Source organism: Rhinatrema bivittatum, chromosome 11 (assembly GCF_901001135.1).
Source record: "Rhinatrema bivittatum chromosome 11, aRhiBiv1.1, whole genome shotgun sequence".
NCBI lineage: Eukaryota > Metazoa > Chordata > Amphibia > Gymnophiona > Rhinatrematidae > Rhinatrema > Rhinatrema bivittatum.
In genome coordinates this window covers 80,058,000-80,084,273 of record NC_042625.1, presented here as the reverse complement: position 1 = coordinate 80,084,273, position 26,274 = coordinate 80,058,000, and the positions used below count along the sequence as shown (strand labels likewise).

At 41.8% G+C, this 26,274-nt stretch overlaps 1 protein-coding gene across 2 annotated transcripts in view; it reads right to left on the bottom strand.

The window, feature by feature from the left end:
* The window catches only part of ACTN4 (actinin alpha 4), an 86,296-nt gene that overhangs the window by 22,341 nt on the left and 37,681 nt on the right, over nt 1-26,274 (bottom strand). The window contains exons 4-11 of one of the 2 annotated variants that reach the window (XM_029571336.1): nt 22,779-22,865; nt 22,496-22,583; nt 21,638-21,716; nt 21,254-21,335; nt 19,848-19,933; nt 13,220-13,312; nt 12,781-13,011; nt 12,177-12,324 (exon numbers count right to left, since the gene is read on the bottom strand). In XM_029571336.1, the coding sequence (XP_029427196.1) occupies nt 12,177-12,324; nt 12,781-13,011; nt 13,220-13,312; nt 19,848-19,933; nt 21,254-21,335; nt 21,638-21,716; nt 22,496-22,583; nt 22,779-22,865 (894 nt within the window). Of the gene's footprint in view, nt 1-12,176; nt 12,325-12,780; nt 13,012-13,219; nt 13,313-19,847; nt 19,934-20,675; nt 20,762-21,253; nt 21,336-21,637; nt 21,717-22,495; nt 22,584-22,778; nt 22,866-26,274 lie in introns of both variants that reach the window. The other variant, XM_029571335.1, reaches the window with a different exon arrangement.

The following is a 26,274-nucleotide window of genomic DNA, read 5'->3' as shown; positions in this document are numbered from 1 at the left end:
GAAATTTATAATCTGCTGAGCAACCAGAAGATAGAGGCGTTTACTCTTAACTGAAAAGATTTTTCAAAACTTCATGACCAATGATTCCAACTCTTAAATATGTTCTCTAGGCCCAGGGTGGCAACTCTAGTCCAAGTACTGCATGCTGATCTCTAGGGACATTCAGTGGGTTTCCAGGATACCCACTAAATATTCAAGAGATTCATTTGTATTCAACACATGCAAAAACATCTCATATATATTCATTGTGGATATTCCGAAAACCCGACTTGTGGCACCTCAAGAACCAGAGTTGCCTACCCTGCTATACGCAGTACTAAGATGTGGAAGACTATACTGCAGCCTTACATGTATTCTCCAATTGGGACCAAACGCTGCCATAGCTCTTACTTGGAGCTTTTGCTGTATCAGATGAGATTAAGTAAGATATACGATTTGCCAGCCAACTGGATAGGGTTCTTTTGGCTTCCACAATGCCTATTCTATTAGAGTTGAAAAAAACTGAGTAACCTGACAACGAGGGAAGAGTCCTTTTCAAGTAGGAGGGTGCTCTTTTGCAATTTAGTGAATGCAGGGCCTGTTCTCGTCAGCATGACATCTTGTGAAGAAAGCTTGCTTGATTTAAGTGGAAAACAGACAACCCTTGGAAGAAGCATCAGATAAGCCCAAGAAACTGCCCTGTCATGGAAGAAATGCATATACAAAGAATTGGTGATTAGTGCTTGAAGTTCACTTATTTTGAAAGCCTAGAAACTTTCCATGATATTTAAGCTCTGCTGGTGCCAGGGGCTCATAAGGTGGCTTCATAAGCAGCATTAGGAATACATTTAGGTCCTGGGGCCTAGAGGTGCTTTAGTTGGGTCTTGTATTCACACAAGCCTTTCATGAAGCTACACACTAATGGTTATGATCTTGATCGACCTAATTGTGAATGTGCTGATATTATGCTCAGGTGCACCTTTACTGAAGATGTACCTGGATCCAACAGCAACAGATGAGAAATACTGAAGCAAACCAATTGCACATGAAGCAGTTACTATTGCTCTAGATACATCATATGGAAAATCTTTCACTTGAATCCATATGTCCTATTAGTTGATTGCTTCCTGGAGCCAATAAAGATGTCCTCCATTTCTCTGGATAGCTGGAAGGAAGCACATCACATCCATGCTATTAATGCAAGAGAAGGGATGTTGAGTGCAGCATTTAATTCCCCCCCCCCCCCCATATTCTGAGTTATTAGAGTAGGAGTTCAATAAAGCAGGACTGATGGTTGAATGGAAAGATGGCAGAGACTGGGATATTACACTTGACACATCCATGGTGGAGCTACAAGAATGATACAGGCTATATCCCAATTCACCCTGTATTTGAAATTAGAGGGTAGACTTACATGTCTAGTCTAAAGGTGTTTAGTATCCTGGAGCAGAATCTTTGTAGTTTGATGTTTGCTGCAAAGATCTCTCTGGGATCCCCTATTGGTTTCACTATCATTTGATCTGGCGACCACGTGAATGGTTCCATGATTCAACAGACTTCACAGTGATCTTGTGAATTCCTGGTAGGTAAGTGGCTTGTCTGAACTAAGGTCCCTCCTCACGCCTTCCATCCCCCACCGACCCAGACATTTGACTTGTGCATGGCTCTTGGAGCCTTGTATACTGCCATCAATTTGAGAGCTTTATCTAATACAACCTCTAAGCCCCTTGAGCCTGAAAGCTGAGCACATGTGCATTCCTCATCCTGTTTGAGGCATCCATTATCAGGATTACGTGGTATTGTGATGGCTGTAATGGAAGATGTGAAACGTTGATGCGATTTGTCCAATGCAGAGTCTTGCTCATCCATTTGTAACGGAAACAAGATGTGACAGAGGTTCCATAATCTGTTCCCACTGGAATCTGAGTACCCCTTGATTAGGATGCATTGGAAGAAGTGGAACTTAAGTGACATGGCTCTGTCACCATGCTGACAATTGTTTCTGCTGATGAGCACATTCACCAAGTGCACTATTGCGTATGTCCTTTGAAGGGGTTAAGGCAGCTTTTCTTACTTCGTACCTATCAAGGCCCCAATGAAGTGGACAGATATCAGGGTTAGATTTGATTTTTGAAACTTTTATGATAAGCCACAAAGATTGTAGGATATTTATCACTTTCTGCATAGACACTGGGGTTTCCTCCAGGGATGAATTCTATTAGCCAATCATCTAAGAACGGAATAATGAAGATCCATCGTTTTCTGAGATGAGTTGCTACCACTGCTAGACATTTTATGATAAGAGGTGCTGCAGAGAGGTCAAACACCAAGTACACAGTGCTGGTAATGGATTCTGTAGAAATATTCTGTGGAGAGGATGAAGAGCGATATACATACAAGCATCTTCCAGGTCTAGACTGCATAACTAGTACTTTGCATCTACTAAGGGGAGGATAGCTTGAAGCAAATTCATGAACTTCTTTATTGGTGCCCCTCTTTTGTAGCTATTATGCTCCTTGTTAGAGAAAGAATAACCCTGCACAGACAAATGCAGTAATACCAGGTCTAATTTATGCCTTTGCAAAGAACCTGCCTTTTCTGGCACACTCTCTCCAGGTGGAGAGGCTTTTGTTCTTTTTGGAAAGGGGCTTCCTACCTTCTTTCTGTTCCATGTGGGTCAAAGTCAAGATGGGCGATTTCAATGCCTCCATTCTGAATGCTCTATACCACCTTGCTCTAAGAGACATCCTTGCAAAATCTGGAGTCCAAGCATCTATGACAAGTGGAATGCCTAATGGATATCTTTGCACCCTATTGACATTTTTTAAATCCTAATATGGAGTCTGCCATGGCAAACTGACTCCACAAGGCTAAATGCAGTCTTTAAAAGGGAAAGAAAAAAAAAGATAAGAACATGCCATACTGAGTCAGACCAAGGGTCTATCAAGCCCAGCATCCTGTTTCCAACAGTGGCCAATCCAGGCCATAAGAACCTGGCAAGTACCCAAAAACTAAGTCTATTCCATGTTACTGTTGCTAGTAATAGCAGTGGCTATTTTCTAAATCAACTTAATAGCAGGTAATGAACTTCTCCTCCAAGAACTTATCCAATCCTTTTTTAAACACAGCTATACTAACTGCACTAACCACATCCTCTGGCAACAAATTCCAGAGTTTAATTGTGCGTTGAGTAAAAAAGAACTTTCTCCGATTAGTTTTAAATGTGCTATATGCTAACTTCATGGAGTGCCTCTAGTCTATTATCCGAAAGTGTAAATAACCAATTCACATCTACCCATTCTAGACCTCTCATGATTTTAAACACCTCTATCATATCCCCCCTCAGCCATCTCTTCTCCAAGCTGAAAAGTCCTAACCTCTTTAGTCTTTCCTCATAGGGGAGCTGTTCCATTCCCCTTATTTTGGTAGCCCTTCTCTGTACCTTCTCCATCGTAATTATATCTTTTTTGAGATGCGGTGACCAGAATTGTACACAGTATCCAAGGTGTGGTCTCACCATGGAGCGATACAGAGGCATTATGACATTTTCTGTTTTATTCACCATTCCCTAATAATTCCCAACATTCTGTTTGCTTTTTTGACTGCCGCAGCACACTGAACCGACGATTTCAATGTGTTATCCACTATGACGCCTAGATCTCTTTCTTGGGTTGTAGCACCTAATATGGAACCTAATATTGTGTAACTATAGCATGGGTTATTTTTACCTATAAGCTTCACCTTGCACTTATCCACATTAAATTTCATCTGCCATTTTGATGCCCAATTTTCCAGTCTCACAAGGTCTTCCTGCAATTTATCACAATCTGCTTGTGATTTAACTACTCTGAACAATTTTGTATCATCTGCAAATTTGATTATCTTACTCATCGTATTTCTTTCCAGATCATTTATAAATATATTGAAAAGTAAGGGTCCCAATACAGATCCCCGAGGCACTCCACTGCCCACTCCCTTCCACTGAGAAAATTGTCCATTTAATCCTACTCTCTCTGTTTCCTGTCTTTTAGCCAGTTTGCAATCCACGAAAAGACATCGCCACCTATCCCATGACTTTTTACTTTTCCTAGAAGCCTCTCATGAGGAACTTTGTCAAACGCCTTCTGAAAATCCAAGTACACTACATCTACCGGTTCACCTTTATCCACATGTTTATTAACTCCTTCAAAAAAGTGTTCTTAAAAAAAAAAAAAAAAGTACAGAAAAAAATTACCTGGGGAAAAATTGACATTACTGGAGTTGTCCAATGGCAAAGATCTTGGGGAGAAATTCACTCCAAATCAATAAGATCTTTCACAGCCAGATGTAAAGGAAAAGATCTGGAAGTTTTCCTAATACTGACCATAATAGGATCCTTTGATGAACTGGGAGGCTCCCACTCTCTTCTCTGCTATATTCAGTGTATTTAAGGACTGCGCAAAGATACTAACTTCCTATCCATGAAAAAGATGGACCATGGCAGTGCTATCCTCCCCTTCGGCAGCATCTGGTATTTTCCTAAAACTTCCTAGGGCAGTGATGGCGAACTCCAGTTCCCACGTGTCACAAACAGGCCAGGTTTTCAGGATATTCACAATGGAGGCAGTGCATGCAAATCCTTCTCATGCATATTCATTGTGGATATCCTGAAAACCTAGCCTGTTTATGGCACTCTAGGACTGGAGTTCAATATTGTTCTAGGAAATCCTTCAATTCAGAGAATTTTTCCTCATCCAAATCAGTCTTCCTCATCTGTGGGCTGCTTTTTGCTTTAAGCTCCTGCTCCGGAAAGGGTTAGAAAATCCGAAGCAAATAAAGGGACTGAATGCTGTGCCACAGAGAAAGTCTGCTGGAAACATCTAAAGACTCCCAGGTTATACAGGGAGTATCCATAATAGAAGCAGCAATATTTTTAAAAGCCACTGCTGAACAGGAAGCTACAGCGGATCCCCCCCTCCCCCTCCTAGCACTTGCCCTTCGGCTCAGAGAAAGACCCCAGCCCCTTTTCCCTCCCACACGGTCCCAACACAACCAGCTCAGGAACAGTTTCTAATAACTTGGAACTATTTTCTGGCACTGCTCAGAGAGGGAGAACTGCTTTCATCTCAGGAGCTGCCCCAGTAAGAGTCCTAATTCAGCATACCAGGCCTAAGTCCACAGCACAAGATGCACACTTATAGCATCTGCTGGAGACAGAATACTGGCAGGCTGAGGTCAGCACGGATGCGTACAAGCACGGCCTCAGCCCATTGGCCTGACTCCATATCCTGGTTGGGGTGCATAACCATTCATCTGGACTGGTCCAACTGGATGAAGGGGAAGTGTTGAAAGCACAGGAAGAGAAGAGGCCTGAGGGCCCACCCCACCAGATAGACTTGAATGTGGGATGCAGATGAAGAGCCTAAAAAAATTTGTACAGATTATAGCCTGTCAGAACCAGGTTAGTACTCATTCCAGCATCTTAAGTGCAAGAGAAAAAAAAATTGTTGAAAGTTGCTGAGAAGTTTAAAAAATGCCACAAGAGAGGCCAGGTCTCTCTCTCTATTTCTATGGAGTTCATCCAAAAAGATGACTAGGATGGTTTCTGTATCCTATTCTGATCTGACTCCTGACATGGATCTAGCCAGTTGTCTAGCACAGCCTGCTTGTTCTATGACTTTCTCCAGAAACGGAATGGTTTATACTGGACAGTAGCTTTCCAGTTTATCCAGGTCTAGAGGGGTCTTAGTGGGTGTATTTTCAGCTTTTTAGCACTGAGGGTATCATCCCTTCAAAGACTGCTGCATTTACAATATTAATAATCCAATCCAAGAGTGTCCCCACTTGCTTGCTTTACTAGATTAGATGGGCAAGAGAACAGAAAGCAAGCCATAGGCTGCCCAGAGTTTTGGTTAGAGTCTCTTCTGTTACTGAGGCGAACAAGTCAAGGGCCACATCAGAGGCAGCAACAACCAAGCATATGCAGGAGGTGAGTACAGCAGACTTCAGCCTGAGGACTCTTCCCCCCTCCTCGACGCAAACTGATGCAGAGTCCATGGGGTAAAGGTGCTCAGACTTTTCCCCTCAAAATCAATGAGTTTAGAAACTGCTCCCTAATATCTAAAGGGTACAAACAATGCACAAAATTCAATCATTCTGTAAAGGAATATTTCGAGAACAAGGGGTCATGATGTAAGATTAGAGAGGAATGACTCAGGACCAATACCAGGCAATTTTTCATCACAGAGTGAATGCATGGAGTAATTTCACAACGGAGGTAAAAGCAAGAATGGCGCTGAAATTCAATAATGTATGGGATAAAAATGGAAAATCCTTGATGGGAAAATGAGCATAAAAAGGTGGTGACCAAGTCCAGTCTCCATTACTGCAGTTAAAAACGACGCTTCATCTACCATTAATTTCTATTTTGGGAGAGAGCTGTTAGGGCAATTAAACTCAATGGATCTATAGTGGTCTTTTTACAACTATGAAAATTTGAGATGAAGCTAAAGCTTGTGTTTAATAGTGAAAAGCACTGTTACAGCAGAATATTGGCTCTCCTGGTCTTCTCCCACACATGATGACAAACGATATATGTTTCTTTCTAGGGAAGAACTCAGTGGGCTAATTAATTTTTAGCATTTTCACACTTGAAATGTAAAAGGTGTGCAAAGGGGCTCAAGTGTCTAGAAAGATTCTGGAGAAAGGCAGAGATCTACTTTAAAGAGGCTTCATGCTGGGCTTTAGTTCGTCCTTAGCCACCTGGTCCTTCTGTTTTGGATATCAGTTTTTGAAAGTTTGTCGATTTATCTGTCACTATTGTTGCTGTTCTAATCTACTGCATCCCTGTCCACCTCCAAGCAACAAGCCGAATGGGCTGCAGTGTCGACAGACTGACTGGACAGAGCACAGCTGGGCTCATAATAGTTATAAAAAAAAAAAAAGTTTTAAAAAACGACCACAGCAGAATAAATAAGTGGAGTAATCTCAGGGATAAGACAGGGGAAAATAAGCAATTGCCATCATTTCCTTCAAAATATGCTATTTTCTGTTCCATGGTCAGTTAAGAGCCTGTTTCGTTTCTAAGGCTCCTTTGACCTCCGTGGGTACCTTGGCACCAAGCTATGTTTCGCTCTACCTATGTTTCTATTTTTTTGCAAATTTTCTTGTAGAGTAGCAAAAATGGGAGCATCATGGCATACACAATTCTTACAATGGAGAGGAATGTGCAGAAGTGTTATGCATCAGCAAACACTTACAGAAGTAATACTTGCCAACTTTGTGAAACCCCCTGACCACAACTTCCACTTTGCAGGCTTCACTTCCATTCTTGGCAGCTAGACTGGGGAAGGAGAGTGTGGGTGTGAAGGCTGCACCCAGAGAGATGTATCCACACCACAGCAATGTTCCAATCTCATGCTTATTTCTCTTGGATTTACTTTTGCAATGGGGGTTGGGAGACTATTAAAGGAAAATTGGTACAACCCTGCTAATTTTTGTTTCTGGAATACCACAGATCAGTCCAGACTCCTGGGTTTTGCCTTCCTGCCAGCAGATGGAGACACTACTTAACCTAGAGTGCCACCTGCAGTCCCTCAGTATGATCTGTACCCAAGCCAAGATGAGAATAACTAACAATAACTAAGACCCTCAACGAGCAGAAGGGAGGTGGAGTCTATGGAAAACCCATTCCAACAACATCAAGCAGAAGATCATGTAACCAAACTGCCATGACAAGCGGGCTTTACTGAATAGGCAGGGTTCTGGACTGATCTGTGGTATTCCAAGAACAAAAATTAACAAGAAACAAATTTCCTTTCCTGTTCAATATCACAGAGCAGTCCAGACTCCTGGGAATTACCCAAGCTCCCTTATACTGAGCAGGAAAGTGATAGCCCTGCCCATAATACACTTTTTTCAAACCCCTCTGAGTCCAGATCCCGGACATCCAACCAGTAATGTCTGGAGAAAGCATGCAATGACTTCCAAATTGCCACCCGACATTTATTGTCAAGAAACCAGGTTCCCTGTGCCCAAGTCGAGTGAGCCCTTAGACCCTCCAACACCAGACGGCCTTTACAAATATATGCTGAACTAATCGCATTCTTCAGCCATCTCGCACCCTTTTCTTGGCCAATTTCAAAACACAAAAATAGGATTCAGTCTCCGGAAACTATTAGTCACCTAGAGATACCTTAACAACTTTGACACATATCCATCACACAAAGTTCCTTCCTGTGCAGCACAGAAATCTAAATTCACAAAGGCGGGCAGTTCCACTTTGACGAAGATGAAAGACCGAAACCATCTTTGGCAGAAATGAGGGCACCGTTTGCAAGGAAATCCCATTCTCTGAAAAATGGAAGAAAGGGCTCTCTGGAAGACACCTGAAGCTTTGAAATTCTTCTGGGTTAAATCCTTTAGAGTCATCATCTGCAACGACTAGAATGGAGCCTCACACATCACCCTCATCACCAAATTATGAATCCACATTGAAGAAAATGAATCACAGCCAGATGTGAGGCCAGGGATACTCCTGCACCTTACTCCAAAGTCAGTCTAAAATGCCACCTGTACTCTAAGGAAATTATAGGCTAGACCCCTCACTAGACCTTTTTGTAAGGGTCAAGATATGGGAAATTGAAGGCTGATCAGGCTGCACATCCTGTTCAACACACTAAGCCTCAAACATCCTCCATACTAACATAGCCAAGGATGTGGACGGCCGTCCAGCCTGCAGTAAGGTAGCAAAGACATCTTCAGAGTACCCCTTCTATCTCAAGTGTTTCCTCTCAAAAACGAAGCTGCGAGACAGAAGCAATCCACCTGCTCCACAAATATGGGACTGTGGCAACCATCCTGGAAGGTGACAAGCCTTATCAGACCACCCACTGCCAAGTTCACTAGGTCTATGAACCACGGCAGACTTGGCCATGCCGAAGCCACAAGAATCACTTTGCCCAGGTGCCTCCATGCATCACAGCACCCTGTCCAGCAGCAGCCATGAGGGAAAGAAAGACTTGAAGAATCCCCGGTGGCCACAGTAGCACCAGAGCGTCGATTCTTTTGCTCCAAGTTCTCGCATGCGATTATAAAAGCGCGCCACCTTAGCATTTTGTCCCTAAGTGTTCCCCACCTGACAGCTCCCATTTTCCAGGGTTCAACTTGCCTGATGAGAAAATCTGCCTGCACAATGTCCAACCCGGCTATGTGAGATGCTGCCAGAACTGCTCTGGCCAGTGAGCCAACAACCGAGCCTCTTGACTAACCATCTGACTTTTGGTCTCTCCCTGTCAGTTGATATAAGCCATCGTCACTGCAATGTTCAATAGAACTCACACTGCCTGATCTTGTAACTGTGGCAGAAAGGAAAACAAGGCTAAGCGCACCACTCATTTCTGTTTTATTATTTAAAATTGTTTATATAATCGCTTTTACAACTGGGGTTGGTCAAAACTGTTTCAGAAAGATACATACATATAAAAAAAGATCACTTACAAGATAAAACTAATACAAAGCTTATGACAAAATAAAAAAAACCAACCCCCAGAAGTGAAAATACTAATTAAGCCTAGACATGCCTGTGATTACGTAAGTAAGAATTAAGTGGCTAGTTAGGACCAAAGGCAGAAGAGAACAGATAGGTTTTTAAAATTTGAACCTAGTAATAGTCCACAATGCCTCACTCCTGTCACCAATGACCCTATGCAGTCTGGCCCTGACACACCGCTCCCCATTCAGAGAGGGTGGAGTCGACAGTCCCTATCACCCAATCTGGGATTTCCAACTTCATCCCCCGTTCCAGATTGACCTCACCAAGCCCCTCCCTGAAAGGAAGAGTAATTTGTAGTTCCTCTGACAACAGGAACCAATGGAAGGGGAGTGCTCTTTGAAGGCACTGCATATGCACAAATTCCCAGGAAACTAGATCTAGCATTGATGCCATAGACTCCCGGACCTGCAAATAATCCCAAACTCTGGGCATCTGACTCTGCAGCTTCACCATCCTATCCCTCCTGTGAGAAACACCTTGCCAATCCAGATGTTGAATCGAGTCCCTAAATATTCCAAGGATTGGGATGGCATTAGATGGCTCTTTGCTAGGTTCATAACCAGCCTAGAGGCAACCACCTCTCTAGGACCTGCTGTATCGCCGGTTGACAAAGGTCTATCATCTTTGCTCAAATGAGCCACTTGTCCAGATATGGATGTACTAGCACTCCTTCCTTCTGAAAGGCTACTACTACCACCACTTTACTGAACGTACATGGCACTGTCAACAAAAGGAAGGGCACAAAAGTGAAAATGGTCTCCCAGAATCATAAGCTGCAGAACTTCTGGTGCTTCTGCCTGACTGGGATATGTAGGTATACCTCAGAGGACTAGTTACGTCAGGATCTTTCCCTTGTGAACTGCCGTCATGACCCCATGCAGCATCCCCATATGAAACCTTAAGGGCTGCATGGACCACCTTTAAATCCAAATTCGGTCTAAATGTCCCTTCCTTTTTCAGGACCATGAAATAAATGGAATACTAACCAATCTTTTCCCCATTCTTCTTGGGGAACTGGCACCAACACTCTTAGCTATTGCAAGTGGTCCATTCTGTCAAACTGCTACCTGTTTTGACCTGAGGAGCGCAAGGGGAGACTACGAAGGTTTCCAACCCTGGGCACGTAAATTCTAATGTGTATCACTCCCGAGACCCACTGGTCCGCACCTTGTAAGAGTGGGCCAACTTCCCCCCTGACAGAGGGGAAGAGGATCGGCCTTGTTTCATTGTGAAGATTTAGCTTCCCTGGTTTCTTGACCAGGGGGTATCTCGGGATGGCTTTCGTTCACCTCGAAACAACTGGATCCTGCCCAAGCTTTGCCTCTGAACTGCCAAAGTTCCTCTGTTCTGTGGATATCTCTAACATGCCAATGGGTCTCTTTCCTCCCTTTGGCTTATTTTCTGGCAATATGTCCCTTGGACTCTTCCAGATGCTTCACCAGCTACACTAAATCCTCTGAAGACTTGCCTTTGATTGGGAGGGCCCCTAGCTGAGACTTGGTCAAACATCTGCAGATCAGTTTGTTAACCAGAGCAGCTGCCTGGCTGAAACAGATTTTCTTCTGTCTCCATCTGCTGGCAAGGTGGTGAAACCCAGGGGTCTGGGACTGATCTCAGGTAAGAACAGCAAGGCACCTGATTGTTCTATTACCCCTACCAGCTGAGACCAGACTCAAAATATCTAACTGTAACTGGGGAGAGGGGAAGGAGGAAGAACAAGCTTGCGAATCTTAGAAGCTTGTAAGACAACAGACCTATATCAAGACATTACCAAGATTTTATTCAAACCAATTTCAGAACTGCTCACTGTTAGATGCTACACATGTACTCTGTACAGACATGAAAAGACAAGCCATTGATTTCTTCATCACAAGCACCAACTTCAAGAAAAGAGTTAAGTAAAAAAAAATAATAATAAAATAAAGCAAGCAGTCTTTGCCATGATGGAAGAAACAAATTGCTCTCACAGTTGGAGCTATGAACAGAATTTTTTCTGTTCAGCAGAGGGGATTACAGTATTTTCTGTGGAATAAAATGCAGCTGCCATATTGGAAGGCATATCGAGCTGGCAGTCACGTTCCACCATCTGGTTTAAGGGAACTGAACAGTAAACACACTCAGGTCACGTAGTCCTAAGATACTTCTCGACATGGACAATATCCACATTATAGGAACGTAAGACATTGCCTTACTGGATCAGGCTGAGGGCCCATCAAGCCCAGAATCCTGTTTCTAACAGTGATCAATCCAGTTTACAAGTACCTGGCAAGTACCCAAACATTAAAATAGATCCCATGCTACTGATGCTGGTAATAAGCAGTGGCTAGTCCCCAAGTCAACATAACTAAGTCTATGGACTGCTCCTCCAGGAACTTATCCAAACCTTTTTTAAACCCAGATTCACTAACTGCCTTAACCACATCCTCTGGCATTGGAATTCCAGAGCTTAACTGTGTGTTAAGTGAAAACATTTTCTCATCCTACAGAGGCACTGCAGAACCTCTCCCCCATCTCCCCAGCCCCACAAAAGGAGCCCCAGAAAATTGAGTTCTTAAAAAAAAAAAAAAAAAAAAAAAAAATCAAAACAAAAAAAAAAAACCCACACACCGCTAACCAAAAGTTCTCTGATCTGCCAGCCAGAAAGACAATGTGAACTGACACTTACCATCAGACCAAGACTCATGGATAGCAGCTTTCTGAGAAAACTTTCCTGCCAAATGATAAAGTCTCTCAAGCCTCCGGATCTCATTCAGCATCCACTCTTCACAGCCTTTCTCAGCCTGCTCCAGGTGTTGCCATTCACCATTAATATCCTGACAAAAACATTTATATCTATAAATTTAAGCCCACTCTACCCCTCTCCCCTAGATATTTTATACACACAACAGGGCCAGTTACTGCACTTGTAAAAAGTATATGCAGAGAAAGTAAACTCCTGCTTACACCTTGTGCACTTACCATAGAAAATGTATCTTGGCATCTTTGGGGTTTTTTTCTTTTAAATACACCCACAGTCCTCTGGTGTGCTTGATACACCCTATATTAGCTATCCTAATCCTCCTTAAAATGACTACTCATAGGGAAACCAAGAATTCTCTTCCTGTCTTGCTAAGTGCTTGAGAAACAGTTATAGATTTCCAGGCATTACATCTCTATGGGGAACCAAGGACTGCAGGCCAACTCTCCATTTCATGCAGCAATAGTTACTCTATGTTCTAGAGATTATTCCTGCCTTCCTCAATATAGCTATGTGCAACATGAGTACCTACCGAAATCATCTTGCCCTCAGAGGGCATAAAGGCAGGCCTATTGCTGAGCCGCAGTTTGGTTTGCAAGGTGTTAAAGTTGATCTCCAGCTGGCACTTTTCTTGAACTTTGGGTGGTTTATGAACACGGCGGTAATCCCGGAAATCCTCCAATTTTTGCTGCATTTCTTGCATGGTCTTCTCTGGGACACGATTCTCCAGCCAGGGAATGGTACGACGGATCCATTCCAACAACTGCAAAAAAGAGGAGATCCTACTTATAACTTGAATGTCTAGAGCACATTCAATCCTCAAAAAAAAAAAAAAAAAAAAACCCAAACAAACCCACACCTCAGCAATATTCTTTCAAAGCACTGACTGGCCTTTCATCTTTATACACTGTTCCAACATATCTACACAAACCCATTTTCCCAAATTTCTGTGGAACAAACCTGGCACTTACATCACTAGCCAGCTTCTCATAATCTTCCATCAAATGCTCATTCTCTTGGTTCACAGCCAACACTTTGCAAATCCTGTTTGCTGCTGTTTCAGCCTAAAAAAATAGCAGAACTATTAAGACTCCTTGACAGTGAAATCCAGAAAAAGTATGACAGTCCAAAGAGAGAAATCTCAAAGACATGACCTTTCCCTTTCATCAGTTCATGTTAACAAGGCACTGTACAGCAATAGGTAGCATGTACCACAGTATCTGATATACAAAGTAGGTGTTAACACATTTAGTGTGCACTTACAATTAACACCTTACATGCCTATACTAGAAGGTTAACCCCTGCGGTGTAATTTCTCAGCAGTACAGTTCCTACTTCAAAGGAGGATGACATAAGATGTGTTTATCCCATTATGTATGTCAAAAAATGCAAATTCTCTATAGACAGCAGGATGAATTAGCCATTGTATACCAGTGACATCTGGCAGCATCAACATGGATCCAGTTCTCATAGCTTAGTATCAGCTTTACTGAGCATGTGCAGTGCTCCCCATGCATACTGCCTCATGGAACCTCCCAGAGCTTTGAGATGGTCAACTCTCTAGGGAGGTATATGGGTATTAAGTATGGCTAATTCATCCTATCTACAGAGAACCCTGTTCAAAAAGGTAAGCAAAGTTGTATTTTCTGTTGACAAGCATACATGAATTAGCTATTATGCATGAAGGGTCCCAAGCTGACAGCTGCACCACTGAAGCACTTAAGACAACCCAGCTCCATCAAGTGGAGAGTGGATTATTAGGAGAACAGGGTAAGCAGAACGGCTTGTCCAAAGTTACTTTCATGCAGGACATGCTGCCCAGACAGCAGTAGGATACTAAAGTGTGAATACATGACCAAATAGCAGCTTTGCAAATGTTTCCAGCAGCCCCAAGATGAGCCACTGAAGTCACCATGGCTCTCACTTTGTAAGCTTTGATGGTCTAATCTGTGTCAGCCAGTGCACAACAGTGCTCTATGTAATCTGCTAACCAACTGGACAGAGTATTTGGCAGCTGCCATTCTCTATCTATTAAGCTCAAACGGACCCAAACAGCTAAGAAGCTTGACTAAGATTGATTCTTAAATTATAAGACACAACTCTTACAGTCCAAGGAGTAAAGAGCTTGTTCTTTTGTGCACGTGAACTTATTTTAATTTGTTTTACCTACTGAGTATGTATGCATTGTTACTTGCCCAGAGTTGTATATGGCGTGGGATATACATTTTTAAATAAAATCTGGAAGCATGTAGCTAGCACAATGGCTTGGTTAATGTGAAAAAAAACAGATGGTTCTTTCTTAAAGAACCTGGGATTAGTTTGTAGAACCACCCTATAGTGAAAAAGTTGCAGGTAAGGGGAATATGAAACCAGAGTCTATAGTTTACTTACCCTTCGTGCTGAAGTTATGGCCATGAGAAATGCTTTCCAGGTGAGAAATTTCTTGTCCACCGACTCAAGAGGTTTGAAAGATTTCATTAGTTCAGCTAGGACTACACTGAGGCACCAAGGCATTGGAGGTTTACTAAGCAAAAGCTTGGAATGCCAGTCCTTTCATTCATCTTGATACCAAGGAGTGAAGATGAGTCCCTCCCATCTGCTGGCCACACGCCATAATGGCCTTGAGAAACTTTGGCTAAAGAGATGCCAAGGCCTGATGAGAGGAAGGGATACTGAAGAAAGTCTTTTCAGCTAATTAAGAGGTCCAGCTGGCCAACCCTACACCAACTTGAAAACCTCTATTTAAAGAGGTAGGATATTCTGGTTGAAGATTTCCTACTGGAAGTTATATCTTCCACCTCTTTGAGAGCGAGCAAGGAGGCTACTGCACATTCTACATCCACACAGAGCCAGTGCTGGCAGGTTCAGATGGCAGAGTTACCCTCCTCTTATGTTAAAGCTAAAGCCAACAAAACCAGAGGCTGAACTGACAGACAAGATATGAATGCCAAACATTGTGGCCAGGCTGATACATTGAGGATTATCCTCACCTTGATCCGAAGGACCTTTTGGGTGGTCCTGGTAACGATAGGAATTGGTGAGATTTACAGAGTAGACCAACACTCCAATCTAGCATGAACATGTCAGAAGCATGGAGAAGGACTTTCACCTTTCTGTTGTCATCCAAAAAGAAATCACCAGCTTTCCACAGCAACTAACAAATCATCTGTGGAGGAAGTGGGGAGCTGGGTCTCAAAATCAAAAGCTGGTTCCAGGCTTCGGCCAGTTCTGCTGCTAAACCTTTCCCTTTGTTGACCATGGGCAGGCAGCTGCTGAAAAGCAGGAATAGCTTGAGCAGAAGGGGCATCTTTGTAAGAATGGATGCTTGCAAAGAAAACGCTGGCATCAGGCGGGAGCTGGTTTGTCCCCTGCTGAAGGCGATTAAAGAACAATCCTTCTAGCAGTCAATGCTACTTTTGAAGTTTATCACCAAATAAGTTGTTCCATGTGCAAAGAACATCCTCAAGACAATCATGCATGGCACTGGATGTCACTTGTTCCTAAGTCAAGCAAGCCATCAAGTTTCTAAAGAAGTGGCTAAAGTCATGATCACAGCTTTGTAAGCAGAACAAATTAGGTGCTTATTTTTCCACTGCTTAGCAAAGCCCACCTGCTCTAGGGTCTGTCAGTCAGAGGCTGTCATTTTTTTACACATTTGTGTACATACTGAACTATGTAGAGCTTGCAAGCTGCAATCTAGGCACTCAAGCATAGACCCCTGGAAAACCACCTTTTCCCTCCCCCCAAACATGTCCAATACCTTTGGGTCCATCCCAGAAGGTATGTTTTGGGCGATCACAAGTGCACACAGCACATTTCAACACGGACTCCATCACTACAGAGTGAAGAGGAAACTGAATGAGCCAAAAACCTAGGGAAGTTGTCCCTGTATTTTAAATCCAACTTCCAAGCCACTGGCAGGCATATTTGTGCCCGTAACATCCTTATCTAAAGGTCCTGCAGAAACTCATGAACTAGGAAAGCTGCAGAATTTCCTAGAGGTTGAAGAAACTGAAGCAGCCCAAAAAAGCATTTGTTCTCGGGTTCTTTCCCGACACCATCTTTGCCAGTTTATCCAAGAATTTAAGAGTAAGAGATCCTTTTGTATAAGTATGCAGAGACATCAGGTAGGGAACCTGAAGGAAATCCCATATAATCTCTCCTCTCCCTATATCTCAATGGCTGAAGTGCCTATAAATGCAGGTGCATGGTGATGGTGCCTTGGCATACTGCACCAAGCAGGATGACTACCTTAAGAATACACACTCCTTGCTGAAGACATAGGCAGCACCCTAATTAGCCCCATATCCAGGTAAAACAAATGACTCCTCACCATGAGAATCTTCCATGCCATAAAAGAATGAAGTAACCTGCACCAAAGATTACCTCCGTGGAGGCCCACAAAGATGTAGCCAATAAGAGCTGGCAGAGAGGGATGGCCCACAGGGGTCCTTCATGTCATCCAACACCACAGGCTTCTAGATCACCCAACACCTGACCTCAGGTGGATCCCATAACTGGCACCACAGTGAGGGGAAGCCTTCCCATGTATGCAAGACTGAGAGGGTTCTTCCTATTTTGACTCCCAGACTCAAGACCCTGAATACACCCTGCCCCTAGACGAGAAGCAGCTCTACTGTCCAGCCCTGCACCAAGCTCTGGGACTCTCTTTAGGGCCTCCAGCACCCTAGGGGACATCCAACCACAGCTGTAGCAGTTGGAGAAGTCATTGTTTGGGGTCAGACAGTGAGACTGCATGCATATCCATAATGGACATCCGGGGCCCCACAGATACAAGCCTTGAAGTTGCCGAGTATGGGCTTCTTGGCCTTCTCCATACTCATCTTAAAAAAAAAAAAAAAAAGTTAACTGAAGCTGAGGCAACAGCAAGAAAACAAAAGCAACGAGGCAGTATAAAGACTGCGATATATCCATGCAGTAGCTCGAATGAAGAACAATTGAAGAGCTTGTGCTCCGTAAAGACTACACTGAGCTCTGAGAGGTGGGTCCTTGTTGGTGCCATTTACTTCTGTTACTCATACGTAACTAATTCATGCCTGCTTGTCAAAGAATTTCCAGTTCACTGGGGTTTTATGAAAGCCTATGAGAGGAAGACATGCAGGTTTCCATCTTGACTAGCACACATTAATCCATGATAACCTCAAGTGAATGGAAATAAGATTCCCAGATATGAAGGACTGGGAAGATTTTTTCATTAGTTAAGTATTGGATGTTATTCTAGTTGTCATCTGTTTTTAACTTGAGCCATGCATGAAGGCCAGAGGAATAGAAAGAGCATTTAAGCTTCCCTCTGCTTCCTAATCATGCTGGAATTAAAAAAAAATATGATTGACATTTGAGTTTCTCACAATGGTTATACCTGGATTGATGCCAGCTTGCATCCTTAAAACAGCTATGTTTTGTTACTGAATTAGTTTATGCAATTTTTATTTTACCCTTCACCTTTTTAATTTATTTTTAAACCCTTAGCAGTCTGTCAACTGCAAAGAATAATATGGGTCATTGGTCCTCGCTGGGGCTGTTAATGGGCTATGAGACCACATTTTTTATGACTGGAAGGAAGCGACATTTTAGATTTATGCTGTAATGTTTCTTGCTGTATTTGAATGACTATAAATATTTTATTGTATTTGCGATGTCTGTAAACCACCTTGAACCAGATGGCCTGGATAAAGACAGAATATAAATGCCCATTTAGACTACACTATTCCTCCAGTAGGCTTACCCTCCATGGACCTCAGACTTCCTCCTAATCCTGCCCTCACCAGACTGCCAAGCAGGGACCACCAGTGTCATGGCAATTGACTGCCCTTTGTCCCAGGGCCTGCATGTACCACGAAGGCTCAACCAGCCCCAAATGTGTTTCTTGGAAGTTGGGGAAGGTATTCTATATTCAGATTCTCTGCACAACAGCACTCAGCCTTGGGTCGGCCCTACAATAGGTATATCTGTTGGGCTTCCAGCCATGTATACTGTTAGGGGCTCAGAAACACAATCACGACTTAATAGTAATTGGGCAGGATAGGGCAAGGCAGAGGTCTTGTCTATTGTCTCATATGGGGCCCATTATCAAATCCTCCTTTAGATATGTATGCTGCGAAGGCTTAGGTCCTTGCTTCATTTTGATGATTTTCGGTCAGTTCTATAGACTCTTATTGTTTACTGTAGATACTGTAACTCTTACTTGGCTTCAAACATTACAAAATTCAGCAGCCAGGCTGCTTACCAACACTAGTTGATACCAACATATTATGCTGGTATTGAGAGCTCTTCATTGGCCACCAGCCGAATGGCATATAGAATACAAGGTGGCAATGCTTATACATAAATTGATTATAAATAATGATGCCGCCCCTTGGACTGAAGCCATTTTTTTTATCCTGCAGATAAAAATTGTTTGAGGTTCCATCATGTAGAACTATACATCTAGTCAGATCTCACTACTGTGCTTATTCAGTAGCTGGCCCTGAATTCTAGAATATGATACCTAAGCAGCTGTCTCTGCTTTCTCATACTAACTTTTCTAGGAAAATTTAAATTTTTATTTGATGGTATTTGGAGATAATGTTGCACAGGGTTCTGATAATTTTATTTTGAGCTGGCAGAACACTGATTGAGCAACTTTTTATGTTTGTGTGTGTCATGGGTAGTTTAGTGTGTATGAATGTTTTATTGTAATCTGTTATGATTTATACAGATGGAATATTACAAATTACTTTGTGTTTTTATGATTTTTGTCTTGATCCTATTTTTACTTATGAATGAACTGTAATGATCACTTGGAATGTGTAGACTATAAGTCATATATACAAAGTTATACAGGAAAAAAGATGTTAAAATATAATCTGCCTTGTGCAGAATATCAAATGGAATAAAAAAGCTAATATGTAGCTATATACAGAAAGTACAAAATTGTATCTTATTTTATACGTGCAGTAAGATTAAGCTGCCACGGTTTGGGATCTCAGACAGCCCATAACTTAAACCTCCCTTTGTCTGGCAGTTCTTGATTGCACATTTAGAAAAGCAAATGTGTGCAATCTTACCAATAAACCCTCCCATCCTACGTGTTCAACACTAAATACATTAGCAAATTTCCTGGGGCAATTTATCCCTATGTTCAGTCAATTCCAGCTGACCAACTTACACATGCAAGCATGCAGGGAGAAATGGGGCAAGTATGGGTATAAAATAGACTTTTTTCATTCTTGCTGCCGTCTCATTTGGTGATGTTTAAGTTCTAGACAGCTGCCTTGCCCAGGAAATGAAGACAGGGGAGGAGAAATCAAAAATAAGATGGGTATATGCACAAGTGCTGGCTTCCTTGATGAAAAGCCAATTTGTGGGTGTATAATCAATCCCCTATGGTTCAGTTGCCTCCTTGGATTTCTGTTCTCATATTAGTTGTAATGCAACCAAAACTTAAGGTAAAACAGGTGAATACTGCACTGCAAAGAGGTCTAGTAACACTGTAGAAGTGGTGGTAATCGCAATACCAGTAACAAAGTGGCAGAAATGGTAAACAGTTTAAGCAGCAAGCAGCGTGTAGCAGAAAGATTGCACCCACCAGCGGCTCACCTTTTGAGCACCCGAGAAAGCATGGTAGAAGCAGGAAACGTAGGTCATGATGGCTTTCTCATCAGGCCTTAGTGTGCCTACAATATCTGTGCAGACAGAAGGGAGGAGAGAGAGAGAGAGTGAGAAGAGCAGATCCCAGCCCCTGCACAGAAACCTGGAATTCCACTGCCATGCAGAACAGGAGACCTCAGAAGCCAAACCTCAGTCTGTATCTGAAACTTGCTTACTAGGCAAATGCTCTGCTCAGTCTAATGCTATCTGATTAAATGTGGTCTCTCATGGTGAGCTCTCCCTCCATGTCCTTATTCAAAAAGGCATCTCCCAGCATAAACACCTCTAGTGATGCCACCACTTACATCTTCACTTGATCACCAGCCATAATGATTTAGTCAATAGAAAAAGCTACAAATTTCAGATCAGAATTGTCTGGAGTAAGGGACAATTCCACTCCTACTCAATATAGAAATCTTATGGTTTTAAAATCATTAGAAGTATGACTCATGCAGTCTTTAAAACTCTGTGATCTTGAGTACAGTAGTGCTAGTTACCCATTTTGCTACATGGCTAAAACCTTTTACAACCTATTGGTGAACATGGCTTATAGGAACATATGGTTAAGTCCTCACTGATTTGAGCTGTACTCTAAATCTAAGATAGGTGATTATTTTGATTGCCTCATTTAACTCTGAGCAAGTGTGCACCATATAAGCATGTCTGTACAAACTGAGGTTCAGCCAGACCCACTGCCATCTGCAAGGAAAAAAAGGTAAGCTTGGAGTGGTGCAGTGCGTGGAGTTACATGGAGATGTGCACAGCTGTCTCTGGTACCTTTTGTGCTCCAGAAAAGGCATGGTAGAAAGAAGAGACATAGGTCATAATGGCCTTCTCATCAGGACGAGCTGTGTTGACAATGTCTGAAATTGAACAAGAAGGTTAAACCCGTAAGAACAGCAAGAAAAGTTGAGAGTGGAACTCCAACTTTTCATGTCAGCACCCTCTCAAGTTGTTGAGCCTGCCCACTGTGTGCCCTGTGCATTAGGTATCAGATCAAAAACAAAAACAGCAAGACACTAGAGCATCAGAACCTCGCTGATGGTGAAGCTTTAGATGCTAAGATTGAAGGGACTTAAATGTACATTGCAATAAATAAGAAGTTGTGCCTGAATATTAAGAATTTAAAAAGTTAGACAATTCCCTATCAGAGACCAGCAGGACAGATTCTTTCAGTTTTAAGTCATTGCTCATGAACATACCCAGGGCTCCATCATAAGGAAAATATAATTCCAGTTGTCTTCTTTCACTTCCTGCTCTATAGTAGACTTCTACACCATCCTATGGTGGGTATGTTACCAGCACTCCTCTCTATAGGAGTCAGCAAGACAGCAGCCAAAGACTTTGCAGGTTACCTTCAGCATCCAGCATCTTGGGAATGTCAAGGTACTTCTCAGCCACTTCAAAAGCATTGTTCAAATTAGTGATGGGGTCGTCCTATAAATCAAGCCAAAGAAGAAATAAGACACACTGCAAAATGTCCCAAGCCTAGAACAGATACTCTTCCTTAATGATTTTACCTGACTGGTATGCATTTAGAAAAATGGCAGTGTTTCATAAGCATCTTACTAGCAACATATGCTGAAAAGACACTAGAAATAATTTAACAAGCAGGAACTCTCACTCCAATTTGTTTTGATCTAATAGTTGGTGACTAAATGATTCTGGAGAAGTGACAGACATTTAACTCTTGGAAGCTGAGCAACATAACCAGGTAACTAAGCATTCTGAGCAATTACCTTTCTAAGCTTGTCATATTCAATGAGTTCTGGTCTGTGCCTGTGGATCAAGGCGTTGAAAGCTAGACCATCCTTCCAACTATAGCAGGGGAAGGGGGGAGAAAAAAAAAAACTTGAAAACCGGGATACATGGTGGTCTTTTATTACCAAATTCTTTAAATTATTCAGTATTATATGCCACCAACACAAGTTAAAGGAGACAAACATGCCCATTCAGAGGCAGAAGGCCCAAAATGCATTAAACGTATTAGTATTACATGATCTGAAGACAAGGGCACAGAGTACAAAATGCTCTTATTAAACAAGGATTGAGGAAGTACAGGAAGGAGCAGAGAAGTAACTGTCATCTGAACTGAGACTTCATGCAGGGAAAGTAATCACATGGTTTTGTTTTGCCATTAAAAAAGGAAGAGTGAGATTGGCCCAGTGGCTCAGGCTACAGTTGTCAGAAGTGGCCTGCTCAGGTATAGGAACAGAGGGAAGATGGCTGACCACGGCACAAAGCGCACTTCAGAGATGCCTCTTTAGCCCCGTGCCGATAACAGGAAACTTACTAAGGTCAATAGGAGGAGACCAAAAAAATGGAAACTGAACTGTAAAAATAAAGCTTTATGCCCTCTGGTAATAAGTAACCAGATTACAAGTACTCAGTTTCCTCTGTAGGATTCAGAATTGAGGTATCAAGCATTTTTCTCTTAGAAGTGGATATAATCCTAAATCAATTACATAGCAAGGATCAAAAATATTACATTGTCAGAGCTCCAACACCACAAGAATTAGAGGGGTGGGGGGTTGAAATCTTTAATATAAATTTTTTATCTGCTCTCTTTGGAGAAATTCATGTTCAGCATTTCTTACCTGATGTGGAAGTTCTGCACATTGACATTCTTATATGGGGCAGTTTTCCTCTGGCACCAAAGCAGCAAACCTTCTTTGGCTGAAGTTTCTTTAGGGGAGAAGAGAGTTGTTTTGATAACAAGGCATTAGACACTGACCATCACATGCATCTCACAACCCTTTAGGGTCTTCAAGTAGAACTACCTGTTCATAATGCCATTGTAAAACAGAAAGTGAAGAATATAAAGCGGGAGCATGGGAAGAGAAAGGGACAGGAAGTAAAAACAAGTGACAAATCTGTTACCTTCAACAGATATGTCCTGGATAGCAAATCTCAAGATGATAGTCCAAATCATCCCCAATGTCATCTTTGCATTACCATCCACAATCTCTGAAAGGCAGCAAGAAATAATGGTCACATTACACAGCACATAATTTGGACCCCTAACATCTTATCTAAGTTCAGTCCTTTTTAAAGTACATCCTCTATAAGTATTAACAGACTGATACTTCTATAAGAATATCACTAAAGCTACTCAAAGCACATGAATACCCACAATGTTCTTTACTGATTAAACAAGATGAATACAGTCTTTGATGGGAACTATAGGCCAGCCAGTCTGACCTCTGATGAGCCAATTAATGGAATCCCTGCTAAAACAGAGGATAGTGCAGTTGCTGGAATCCAATGAGTTACAAGATTTGAGGCAGCCTGGTTTTACTAGAGGTAGATTTCTTTGATTGGGTAATCAGTGTGCTGGATCAGAGAGGACTAAATATAGTGTACTTTGATTTTAGTAAGGCTTTTGACATGGTTCTGTGTAGGCAACAAAGTGCCTTTCGTATAGGTACTAAAGTGACAGAATTAGAAATTGAGTGGAAGGCAACAAAAAGGGTAGTAATAAATTGAGTTCACTCTGAAGATAGGAGCTTTACTAGTGGTGTTCTGCAGGGATTGGTCCTTGGACAGGTTTTCAACCTTTTTGTGAACGACAATGCAGAAGGATCATCAGGAAAGATTTGTCTTTTTGTTAACAATACTAAAATCTTCAAAAGGGAGATGTGGAAAACCTGAAGGGATCTAGCAAAGCTAGAGGAATGGTTTAGGATATTGCAGCTAAGATTTAATTGCTAAAAAATGCAGAGATTGTGTTTAGGCTACAATAATTCACAGGAGGTAGAATATCAGGGATGAAATTCTTCCAAGCATGAAACAAGAGCAAGAGGATCTGGGTGTGATTGTATCCGATTATCTTAAAGATGGACAAACAGGTGGCTAAAATGATGGCAAAAGCCAGAAAGATGCTTGGGTGCATAAGGTGAGGAGTAGTTAGCAAAAAAGAGGGAGTATTGCCCCTGTACAAATCCCTGGTGAGACATTTAGAATACTGCATCTTCAAAAGGATATAAACTGGTTGGAGTTGATTCAGGGGGTGGCCATTTAAATGATCAGTGGTTTTCATTCTAAAAGCATATGGGTATAGACCAGTGATGGTGAACTCCAGTTTTCGAGTGCCATAAACAGGCCAAGTTTTTTTTCAGGATATCCACAATGAATATGCATGACATAGAACCGCATACAATGGAAGCAGTGCGGAGACTTCCTTCGCTCCTCTGGAGGAGAAGGGTCCCATGGGAAAACTCCATCTGATCATCCCCCCAGGGGGACGCTACAGAAAGGCACCAAGGGGGACCCGGAGATGGAACAACTATAATTCAGCAAATTTCACCAAGCACACATGCTCATATCCCAGTCTTAAGTACTACAAAATATAAACGTTTAAGAGCATTCTGCAACTGGTTTAGTGCATTTCTTAGGGCAAACTTAAGTGTCCCAAATAATTCTGAAACATCTGAAATTTTTTCAGCAACACAAAACTGCACAACACAGGATTTAAAACTTTTAGACTGTGTGCTGAGAGAACATGAAACCAGCTTTTCAAGCAAGACCAGTGCCTCTGCTAAGCAGCAACTCTTGCTGAAGCCCATCCCTTGAAGGCAAGACCAACACAAAAAACCGGTTTGGCATCAAGTAATCTCAGAAATGGGACTCTGCTTAGGTGAAACTTACAACAGATTTTATAAAAACAGATAGTGGCCACAAGCGCCAGCCATCTTATTAGCTCTTGGCAAAAGGAATGTCAACCAAGCCCTTGAAAAAGGCAGCAAATCATACACACGGCCAAGGTCACATGGGTGAGGTGTATCTATTGTCTGGGACCTGCTATTTTACAAGCACTTTGTATGAACTGTTGCATTTGATGCAATCAACAAGGATCAGTATTATGGTGGGCTTATAAATATAGCCTACACTCTCAAGGTCACCTGACTTTCAGAACTTAATTGTAGAACAACCTTTTAATAATCTCTTAATCAGGCTCTAATGAGCGCTCTGTGTAAACAGTACATTTAACATTGATGCTTCCATTTTAATTTTCTTTCACACACTAGCTTGAGATTGCCACAGAAAACAAAAGCTCGATAGCACTGTTGTATAAAAGAAACACTCAATTTTCTGCACAGTGGTCTTGTGGTTTGTGAATATGTTGGATATGTAAGGTACGTGGATTATGTTCTATAAGAGGAATGCTGTCTTTTATATGAAACTACAGTTTCTATGATGTGAGCTCTGCCAAAAAAAGAGGGGACTCCAGATTCAAGTATAAACTTCTTTTAAAACAAAAACTTATGCTTCAAAAGAGCTAAATTAGTAGAAGCATCATTCATAATATTGTAGCGAAACGCTTGGCAGGGTTTTAGACATTTTTCAAACAAGCAGAAATACATTTGTGAAGGTGTCAGTCTCTCTCCAAGTTTTCCTATTTTTGGTACGGCTTCTCAGCATTCTGCAGCTGTGATAAGAGCACTTGGAGTCAGCCCAGAGGAACAACTATAAGGGGAGAAAATCGAATTGTCTAATCTAACAAGCTATCACTTAAGCATAAAGACTTTGTTGCCAACATGTCAGCTTGGCAGAGATTTAAAAAAAAAAAAAAATACCAATCTTGAAATGATGCAGAGGAAAAATGTTTTACCCACAATAGTGGACTATATAATTAATGGAAATGTATGTAGACAGAACTTTTTTTGCTTGTTTAAAAAAAATTATATGAAAATTTTAGCAACAGATTCTAGTTTTGGACATTGACTTGAAAAGCCTGTTGATCACATGTACATAATCTGCTCTCTAGCAAGGTTGGATACAACCATATGATCAACAGGCTTTTCAAGTATACATCCCGAACTAGAATCTGCTAATAAAAAAAACGTTCATACTATCAGTACATACTGGAGGAGGATGCTGGAAGTTTGCACAATCTGACAGAACTATTTGTACTAGAGAGAAGTTTATTTTATGCATACGTTCCTTTCTTCAGTATGGAATAGGATGCTTTAAAAGCAGCTTCTCTTAAACATTGTAGGAGACTATTTTACATTTTTAGCTTTCAAGACTACTGTGTTTTAGTAATCTATCCATACCAAATTTCCAGGGCATGCATAATCATTGTGGATATCCAGAAAATTTGACTGGCTTGCTGCACTTGAGGACTGAAGTTTCTAATCCCTGAAAACTATTAGAAACTAGAAAAGGCCAGCCATGCCAAGCGTCCTTCAGACCTCACAACTAATAAAAATGGTTATCAAAGTCTGTCACAGTTATGCTTGAACAATAAATCTCTTTATTTTACGTTACTGCAACTTGCAGAAGCCTTCATATACCTCTTTTCTTAAATTTCTTTCAAACATCTTATATACACTTCAATTGCTAATGTGCGATGAAGCCACTTCCATTATATTAA